The sequence below is a fragment of the Microchirus variegatus genome, assembly GCF_963457635.1.
Source record: "Microchirus variegatus genome assembly, chromosome: 18".
NCBI classification, from domain to species: domain Eukaryota; kingdom Metazoa; phylum Chordata; class Actinopteri; order Pleuronectiformes; family Soleidae; genus Microchirus; species Microchirus variegatus.
This window is the reverse complement of record NC_139819.1, coordinates 4,982,920-4,993,488: the sequence shown is the minus strand read 5'-3', so window position 1 is coordinate 4,993,488 and position 10,569 is coordinate 4,982,920. Positions and strand designations below refer to the sequence as shown.

Sequence of the window (10,569 nt, the reverse complement as noted above, 5' to 3'; positions counted from 1 at the left end):
TGACCGACCTGACGTAGAGGTTTGTGTGTGTGATTGCGCGACACTAACTCTTTTGTGTGCGTCTGCTCTCGCGCAGGAGGGGGGTCCTATGACAGATCAACACCTGACAATCAAGACATGTTGCCCTGAGTCTCGTCTGTCAGGCACAGCCTTTTTTTTTTTTTTTTTTCTTAAGCTAAGGTAAGTTCGACTTATTTTCACCAAAAAAACGTTTTTAAGTTGGTTAAGGTTGTCTTTTCATCTTTGACGACTCGGCGTCTCTTTACAGATGTCAACCACGACAGAAAATGGGATGGGAGGGCAATGGAACACAAGCAGAGAGAAAACATACAAGAAGGTAATGAAAGAGAAGAGAACACACAGTGTGTTGTTGTTGTTGTTGTTGTTTTTTAAACTCTGGTGATGAATGTGAACCTGCTCTCATAACATTTGGAATGCTGCTGCTGCTGCTGCTGCTGCTGCTGCTGCTGCTGCTGCTGCTGGGAACCAGCGAGTCCAAACGACCTTTATTTCTCAGTCACATGAGTCCTCATAAATGTCCTTTCCCGGCACATAACGTCCTGACTCCCGCCATGGCCTGCTGCCATGTGCTGGTCACACATGTTTTCTTTCATGTTTTTTTTCTTCTTTTTTTTCCAAATTGTAAGACGTCAGCGCTTATAAGAGTATTTCTTAAGGAAGGAAAAGTGCGTCACAGCAGCGCGGATTAAAAAACCGATGAAAGGTTCTTTATGTAACGGCACTTCACGCTCCACTTCTTTTTCAATACCAAATCTTATTTTAACTTTTATTACCCGCGCAGCACGAATTAAGACTCGACCAGATTAGAAACTGAAAATAAACTCAGCTATCGATACGCTACATCAGGGCTGACTCTAGGATCAGAGCTTCAGGGCCACAAATGTGAGAAAATAACTAGGAGTGGGTCAAAATATCAAGTTAGTGATATCCTCATCCTTACGCAATATGATAATTGATATTTTAATTAACAAATGAAGTGTTTACAGCAGGATAACAGTGGGGAAAGCTACGTTAAGAGATGCTCCAATCCAAGTTCAACAACATGCACTTTGTTCTCCGTGTTGTGAATAAATAGAGAAATCCTGCACTTTTAAATGTTCACGTTACACAGATATTGTGATGTACGATTGTCTTGCAAGATATTTATTATCGCAGAATCGTTATCGTATCTCGGGGTGGAAATCTTTAGGGCCGCCTCACAATTTGGATCACGATTATGATTCAGGAGCTACGTTTCCATTATTAAAACAATTGATGATGGAAAATGTCATGAGAAACAAGAGTTCAGCTCATTAACTTTTATCAAACTAAGCAAGATTAGCGAGTGGAAAGTGGAAAGTTACTGAGGTAGCATCAACCTCAGCTTGGGACATCTTGAATTACAGAAATTCACACATTTAAAAGTACAAAATGCGAAATAAATCGCGCTTTTATGCGCAATGCATCTCGTTCGGAGCGCACGTGACAGTTAAAGTGATGTAAAAGTAATTGCCGTCTCACCCGCTTTGACCAGTGAGAACGTGACTTCTATTTTGGTCGGGATCGCGTCAAATAGCGTAGCCGCACCGTGTGTTTCTGTGTTCACGTTCTCCGCATCAAGTAGCTCCGCCTTTTCTTACCGTCTATTTTACGGGGGTCGTACCTATGTTCCCCGGGTCCTATGTTCCCCTTTTTCCGAAAAATGGTCCACTTTGTATGTGACAGGGGAACATAGGACCCTTTTTTTGAAAAAGGGTAGGGTTAGGATTAGGGTTAGAGAAAGGGTCATATGTTCCCCTGTCACATACAAAGCGGGGAACATAGGACCCGGGGAACATAGATACGGTCCCTATTTTACGTTACGTAATCTGTATTTGGACATTTGTGTTGAAACGAATCAGAATGGTCCAAGTCCAAACCGCGACGCATCTAGGAATCAATGCATTTTCCACAACCCTACGACCCCAGCTGTATCGTGATATTATTGGTATCGCTGGTATCATTGTATGGTGCGATTCCCCTAACATACACTAACATATGCTCTATGTGATGAACATAAACAACTCATTTAACAGCAGCACAAATCGCATGGTAACTTTTCTCCGGTTAGATAATCTGTCCTAAGAGTGAATATAACAGCCATCGCCCTGAACTGCAGTGAATGAACTGTAGCAGCAACAGCTGACGTGATGTTTTTCCCTTCTCTCTTTTTTTAAATTTTTTTTTTCTCTCTCCACGTAGACCACGTCATCGGCCTTGAAGGGATCCATTCAGCTCGGTATTGGCTACACAGTGGGCAACCTCACCTCCAAGCCTGACAGAGACGTGCTTATGCAAGACTTCTACGTAGTGGAGAGCGTCTTTCTGCCGAGGTCAGTGCAGACGCGGCGTCGGCCCGCTCATAAATGCATATTTATACTTGGCTTTTATACACAATAACTTTGTGAGTTAAACACACAGACTTATTTGTATATAAAGTCTCAAAAAAAAACCCTACGAGCGCTGCTCCGTATACGTAGGTGGTAACCCCCGGCTGCTCCTTGGTTACTATAGTTTCCCACTGATCCTGCGACTTAAGGTTAAGCTTTTGTCTGTTGCCAATTCAAATATTGTACGTCTGGGGTCATGTATTATAAACACAGAACTGTTATCAATCTCGCTCCCCGCGGAAAACTGCCGGCACTGTGACACCCAGCGCGGAGAAGATGTATATTTAAGAGACGCCGCCATCAACAAAGTCAAGTTGTGCTTGTCCACAGTCCCCGATGCGGGGATAAAAAGTAGTCCGTCCCACGGATTATCCTGCCAAGGAGTGTGAAATCAGCTAACGCCGTTAAATATATATATATATATATATATATATATGATTCTTGTAAAAGTGTGACTCATGTTTTCACACGTACTGTTCATCACTGTAGCTCTCGCCCATACTCGGTTAAAGAGTGTATGGAAACGCTACGCTGACTGATGTTGATATTCATAGATTGATTATCATATTTACTAATTAGAAAATAGGTTGTTTTTGTTGTTTTATGGAAAAAAAAAAGATAAGCAAAAATTGTGGGTCGCTGGTGCCAATCCCAGCTGACATAGGGCGAAAGGCGGGGTTCATCCTGGACAGGTCACCAGTCCATCACAGAGACAAAACGACCATTCACTCTCACACTTATATAGTCAATTTACAGTGTCCGATTTACCTAATCCCCAAATCTGCATGTTTTTGGATTGTGGGATTAAAGGTGCATTATGTAATAAATCTAAAGCAACTGGCCATAAAATCCTCCTAATATGTCACAGAGACTCAGGAATAATGTTCATATAACAAACTGAACTCACCAACAACAACAGTACAGACAAAATATTTGGATTAAAAAAATATATTTTGCAGACTGCAAATCATGTTTTGGCATGTGGCGCCACCTACCACCATCTAACAATCATTGCAGTCAGTAGAGTCTCAGCTGCCGAGCAACCACGGGTTGCCAGTTATGTCAGAAAACGAAACCTAAAAGACCTAGGTATTTTGAATTTGAATGTAGTAACTGTTTTTGGCCACATTCTTACATATGGCACCTTTAAACCGGAAGAAAAAAAATACATCAATAAAAAAAAGAAAATGATCATCATCTGCATCATCACCTTAAGAAAAGGTGCCTTTAAGGCTCTTCAGGAAGAGAATTGTTCCTTTCAGGAAGTACTTTGTTGGTTTAACCTTTGCGATGCTGCAGCAGGATATGTAAACTCATGTATGTGTGTGTGTATATGCAAACCTCGCCTCGGCACGCACACAGACCTTTTATCATCAGACACACATTGCAGTGACAGCCCTGCGGTCGACACAGTGACGAGTCACCTGGTCTGCACCAAAGGTTATCACAAACGATCACGTCATTTAAATGTGCATTTACTGTGTGTGTGTGTTTAAAAAAAGAATATAAGTGAATATTGGGATTTATGTTCTAATCAAAAATGGCATAAAAACAGCTGAAACCCGGTATTCATCTTCGCTTTGCCCTCATCATCATCATCATCATCATCATCATCATCATCAAGAGTTATGAAATGTAATGAACAGTGCGGTTTATGTTCATGATCAGCCTTTCACTGTGAAAATGTTACTGAAAGAGGGGAAAAAAAACCCAACAATGCACAAAATGAAGCAGACGGCAACGGGGAAAAAAAAAGACGTCTGCGTATAACCATTTCCCTTTTTTATTCCACACTCTCTCTCTCTCTCTGCGTTTTGTCGTCTGTAATAGCTCACAAACAATCCGCTCTCTTTCTTTCTTTCTTTCTTTCTGTTTTTTCCTGCTGACAGATTGTCCTCAGAGAGCAGCTGAGTGATGGAGATGCTTTTACTGCCTCCTTCACTTTCAACGCTGCTCTTTGTCCTGTCAGTCTAGTCTAGTCTAGTCATGTTTTTTACCCATTTTCGACCACTTACTTAGAACTTTGAATATATCTGACAGTTATTTACAATCTACTGCACATTATAATGGTGTATTACACTGTGGTTGTACGTGAACAAGAGACTTTGCATATTGTATATTTACAATAAAAAAAATGTTAAAGCTCACAAAGAGTGGTCCTGTTGCACATATATGTTAGTTATGGAGGTCTACTGACATACATTAACTTGTTTTTATGGCCGATAGAAATCTCTCCTTACTGACGCTCTCCTCAGCCGTGGTGTTTCAGACATAAATCTCACACCCAGAAGACAGAGTGTTTTTGTGATTGGCCAGCCAGCGTAGAGCCTTCCCAACTGTCTTGTGATTGGCCAATACCCGGAAGTGACATATTCAGCACACCCGCTCTCAGAAGCGCAGCTCCCCCCTCTGGAACGGTGGATGCACTGCTCCTCATTATCAAAACATTGTTTTAACAGTGTTAAAAAATAGTTTTGTCACGACTCCCCTGGGTTTTTTCAGAGATCTCGATGAGCCCGAGATTACAATAAAACACAGCGTTCTCAGCAGTGGCTGAAATGTTTGTTTTGAACCTTCAGGGCCTCTTAAACAAGGTAATGACGCAGATACACACGAAAAAAACAGCGTGAATTGGAACTTCCGGTCTAGGTCCGCTTTAGGTCTTTGTCTGTGAATGTGCAAAAACAGGCTCAAAAAATGACTGGGGAGGGGGAAAAGATGCTGATTTGCTCGTGAAATTACCATAATAACCAAAAAGTGAAACTTCTCAGCTTTCAGGAACCATTGGAACTTTTCTAATGGCACAAACAGTCACATAATTACACAATTACAGTAAAGCAAATTGTTCTTGACCAAAAGGGTTAACCATCACAACTGAATGCCTGACCCAAACCTAACTGGTATCGATCTAATACAAGTCAAAATCCCTGGAATCGGATATCGGACAGATAAAAATGTATAATCTGATAAAATCCCCCCCAAAAATCTATATATATCGCATTCTTCACTATATGCATACAGCGTAAAAATGGAAGTGAGAACCACCAAAAGGGAGAACAACATTTGTTGTCTTTGAAACGACTCAGCACAAATGAGCGTTGTGAAAAAAATGGTCGTATCGGAATAATATCGGTATCGGCAGATTCTCGAGGTTTTTATATCGGTATCAAAAACAAAAAAAGTGGTTTCCTAATCCCAAATTCTAACCCTAAAACCAGGTCTTAAAAGCTCTTTAAAGCCAAAATATTCTCACAAAAACAGGTTTGCTTGACAATTGGTCCACACACGTATCTCTGACAACCACACACACACACACAAAGGTGACCCCCCCCCCCCCCAACTGTTTGACTGACTTCACATTTCCAGGCGGATGCATGTTGTCAAGCGGTTTCCACGCGAGGCGTACGAAACCGCGGCGGACTGTCGAGTCGCTGATGGCGAGATAATTGTCGCTGCCCTCGCAGCGTCAAACAGAGCAGTCAGATTTCATTGTGCAGTAATCACAGGTATACTGTTACACACCCGCGCCTCACTGTTGAATACAACACAATAGCCTCTTTTCCCGGAAAAAAAACAAAACAAAAAAAACCCCCACACACGTTCCGGAAATATAAACCAGATTTTAGACTTGCCCTGGAAAACAAAAGCCTTAATTAATCCACTTTTTTGTAGATTTAGGGTCACTGAGATTGAGACCGATGAGAGTTTATTTGATGAAAATCCCAACGGCTGAGTCGCTCTAACCTTATCACACATGCTCGTGTTCCCCCTGGGACAGAAAGGGGTGGACCGGTTCACGAAAACAGGGTCAGTCTTTGTCAAAGCTCACCTGAGAAAGGCTCACAGCCCCAACAAAGTAGGTTATTGTGCGTTTTGTTTTTTTTACCCTCGTGGAGTAAAAAAAGCTCATGTGTTGTTTTGAATTGTTTAGAGCCAGTAATCAAAGCCGTCCTCAGTCTCCAGGCAGAGAACTCTATACGGGGCCAGTTTGCCGCTACGGTGCGGCTGAGTCTTTGGTTCTCGTTAATGACATCACTGTGAGGGACGGGTGGAACACATTACAAGGGCCCACCAACGAGCTTACAGGCAACAGGAAGGCGCAACGTAAACCCCCGAGCACCGTTAGCATTTCAAATGGGTACTTTAATCCCCGCTTTTAACACACTGTAGAGTGACGGTCGCCAACGTTTCAGAATTACAGAAACAAAGGGCTGTAATAATGGTGCGTTCCATTTTTAGTCGGGGCATTTGGATTAATCTGCAACCTCACCAACCCCCCCGACATGCGATTCCAAGATGGCCGTCACTATAAACACTGCTACTTTTACCGTTAACAGAGGCGCAGTTTGTGAACAGGCAAGGCAGGCAACTGCTCGGGGGCCCCGAGCCGATAGGGGGCCCCCGACACTCGGAGCCTGAGGCCTGTTTTTTCTGAAATGTGCAGTGACCAGCCACCTCCCCGTCCCCCTTAAAAACAATGGGCGATTTGCAATGACATCTCAGTAGGAAACCTCCCTAAAGGGGCCCCACCTCACTTTAACCTGTGTGAAGTTATCGTTCTGCAAGTTGAAAAGTTGTTTACAGTGTAATGCATATCTTTTTTACTCAGTTTATATGTTTTTTTTCAGTTATTTACAGTATTGTATTGTTCTATATATTTATATTGTTTTATAAAGTAGGTTCTTTACAGTGTAATGTAATTTTTTTACTAAGTTTATATAGTTTTTTAAAAAGCTATTTACAGTATTGTATTGTTCTTTACATTAATATTTTCACATACTTTTTAAGGTTTTTCCATGTATTTAATTCATTTTGGAAAAAAAAAATATTTTGAACTCATAATTTTCGTTGGTGTCAGATAATTTATAACATAATGGTGATGAACACTGGTTGGAAGGAAGGGCCCCCTGGGAATTTTTGCTTAGGGGCCCATACAGACTCTAGAATCGCCTCTGACTGTTAATAGTGTTAAAAGCACTTCTGTTGTTGTTGTTTTACAGTGAATGTGTTGTACACACTGTACTGTGTAATGTTTAACCATTGACACGTTACCACACACGTCTGTGTGTGAGAAAAACACCATGAAGAACTTTGCTAGCGACTGGTACTGCTAACAATGGCTAGCAAAGGCTAACAATGGCTAGCCAAAGATGTGTTTGTGTTCATGGATTTTTCATGGTCTTCTCAACTGGAACATAGTGAACTAGGAACACCGAAACACTGAAACTAAAAACACAAACAGTTATTCATGTGAAGACAAAGGTTTTCTTGTTATTTACACTGTATCTAATGTGTTGTTGTTTTTTCCCCTTCTACCAGCGAGGGAAGCAACTTGACCCCAGCACATCATTATCCCGATTTCCGCTTCAAGACCTATGCTCCACTGGCCTTCCGCTACTTCAGGGATCTGTTTGGTATCAAACCGGACGACTACCTGGTAAGATTTAAACCTGCTGAACACTACGGTCTGTTCATAACTGGTTATTAGATCCTGAGTGATCCATTTTGTTGCTACAATAGCCCACAATGGACACACAAAACACTTTCTTTGAGCTGTGATGCTAACCTGAAGGCTGTGCAACATGCTAATTCACCAATAAATGCTGCTTTTTACTTTTACACACTGTAGCTTTAAGTGGATTTATTGGCAACAACAACCACCTCCGTACTAACACTGATCAACATCTGAATTCCAGTAGCAGAGGAAAAACGTGCAGCATCTCTTATCTCTAGCTCTTGGTCACTTGTTCACACACACACACACACATCTGTACAATCAGACAGGATAATTTAGTTCTCGGAAACAAGTCATGACGTCAGCGGGTGTTTGAATACGGGGCGGGGGAGTGCACGTCTAATTACATGTGGTCACAGTCGACACGTCGAGGATGTATTTTAATGTCAGGTGTGAACATTTGCACTTGAAGCTGGAGGATGGATGTCAACAACAGGGCTGATGATTCATCATCATGATGATGATGATGATGATGCATGCATGCAAACACATAATTCAGGCCCTCTGCTGGCAACCCACTGATTTGTAGTTCAATCAAACGGTCATGTTTTACATTATAGCAGATCGCGATACAGGGTTTACGCGCCAGAAAATTATGAATTTTGTCATTTGCATTCGAGGGTCGAAGGAATCGTTTGTTGTTTCTAGTTAAGACGCTTCATGGCAGAACATGTCTGACTCTCTCCTGGCCAGGACATAAGCTATGTAGACATGGACGCGAGTAATCGGATTTAAAAGCCTGATCAGAATAAAAAATATCATGTAAAAACATGCCAGTCCCAAAACTCTGATCGGATACAGCCCATTCTGAAGCAAATTTCATTCCAAACCAGAGGGCTATCAGCAATTTTTTATAAACATGACACTGAACTGCCGTATATCATCCGCTTTGTGGCTGCAAAGCATTATGGGAAACGCAGTCCTTCAGCACACAGACACTATGATATGCACTTGCATTGCTTTTTTTTGAAAATTAGCTTATTAAGGCCATTTTAAAGAACAATTTCTACTTTTGCACCATTGGTATATTCATATATATTTAAATAAATGGCTTTACTTCGCCATTCCGAACGATTTGTGTTCATATAAACAGTGGATTAGATCGTGACTTCCTGGTTCGGTGCTATCACGTCCCCTATAGATTTGTATATAATCCTAAAACTTTGGCCTTTGAAATGATGATGCATGTTCCCAGTGTTTTACAGTCGCTGACAGACCTTTTAAAGAAAAGCTGCATTTTGATTTTTTTTTTCTTTTTGAAAGACAAAATTTGTTCATGCACAAGACAATAGAGAGACGACTTCAAAGCAGCAGGGGGTAAGGGGAGGAGAGGCTGGAACAAGAGCACACAAGAGCTTATATACTGTAGATGTGGCCGTGACTGATGTCCTTCAGGTGATGATGCATTTGTTCAGACACAAACCACACGGCAGAGTCTAATTAAAAGAGAGAGCACGCCCACACACACACACACGCAAACACACGCACACAGCCGCGTGGATGCAAATGTAATAAATTGCGGATGTGTTTGTGCTGGTATAAGTTACTGTCATCAGTGGAGGAGTCCATGGAGAGCGAATGCCTGCAGTGTTTTCTCCTCCCCTTTGAACATGTTGCTCTCATAACGCACTGATTAACATCTAAACCTGCTGTGCAGTTCGCTCGCTCTCGAAGCCTCTCTCCGCCTCGCGCGTTCATCGCCGTGTTGTGATGCAGAGAAACAGCAGCTGCAGCAAGTACCGCGGCGGCGCTCGTTTGCTGCTATTACCCTCGGTGGAGCTCGCATTTTGTGCAATAATTGGGAATGTGTTTTTCCCCCTCACAATAAAAGCAGTTGTTCATAATACCTGCTAAGCTATGTGGACAACAATGTGCTGCAACTACAATGTGTCCCTCAGTATGTGTTTTCGAATTTGTGGAACAACTATTAGGGCTGTGACTAATAATCAATTAATCTGTTGATTGTTTTCTCCATTAATTGAGTACTTGTTTGGTCTGTAAAATGTCAAAAAATGTTGACCGGAAAGTAAAGTAATTTGATAATGAGACACAAAAGTCACAGTATATGCTGATGACACCATTATATATATACATATATATACATATATACATATACATATACAAAATATATACATATATATATATATATATATATATATATATATACATATATATACATATATATATATATATACATACATATTATGGCATGCCGTTCAGGAAATTAATCTTTGAATATATTGAATGAAACTTGAATAAATTGAATGAAACTTTGAATATATTGAATGAAACCTTGAATATTTTGAATGAAACTTTGAATATATTGAATGAAACTCTGAATATATTGAATGAAACTTGAATATATTGAATGTAACTTGAATATATTGAATGAAACATTGCATATATTTAATGAAACATTGGATATATTGAATGAAACTCTGAATATATTGAATGAAACTTGAATATATTGAATTAAACCTTGAATATATGGAATGAAACTTGAATATATGGAATGAAACTTGAATATATTGAATGAAACCTTGAATATATGGAATGAAACTTGAATATATTGAATGAAACTCTGAATATATTGAATGAAACCTTGAATATATGGAATGAAACTTG

The 10,569-nt window shown here is 40.7% G+C and overlaps 1 protein-coding gene across 1 annotated transcript in view; it reads left to right on the top strand.

Moving 5' to 3' along the window:
• Nucleotides 1–268: 268 nt before the first annotated feature.
• Nucleotides 269–10,569, top strand: part of pip5k1bb (phosphatidylinositol-4-phosphate 5-kinase, type I, beta b) — a gene marked incomplete at both ends in the record, with an annotated part of 33,243 nt that continues 22,942 nt past the window's right edge. Inside the window, 3 exons of the mRNA XM_083905119.1 lie at nt 269–337; nt 2,242–2,372; nt 7,749–7,866. Coding sequence (XP_083761245.1) covers nt 269–337; nt 2,242–2,372; nt 7,749–7,866 — 318 coding nt within the window. The remainder of the gene's footprint in view (nt 338–2,241; nt 2,373–7,748; nt 7,867–10,569) is intronic.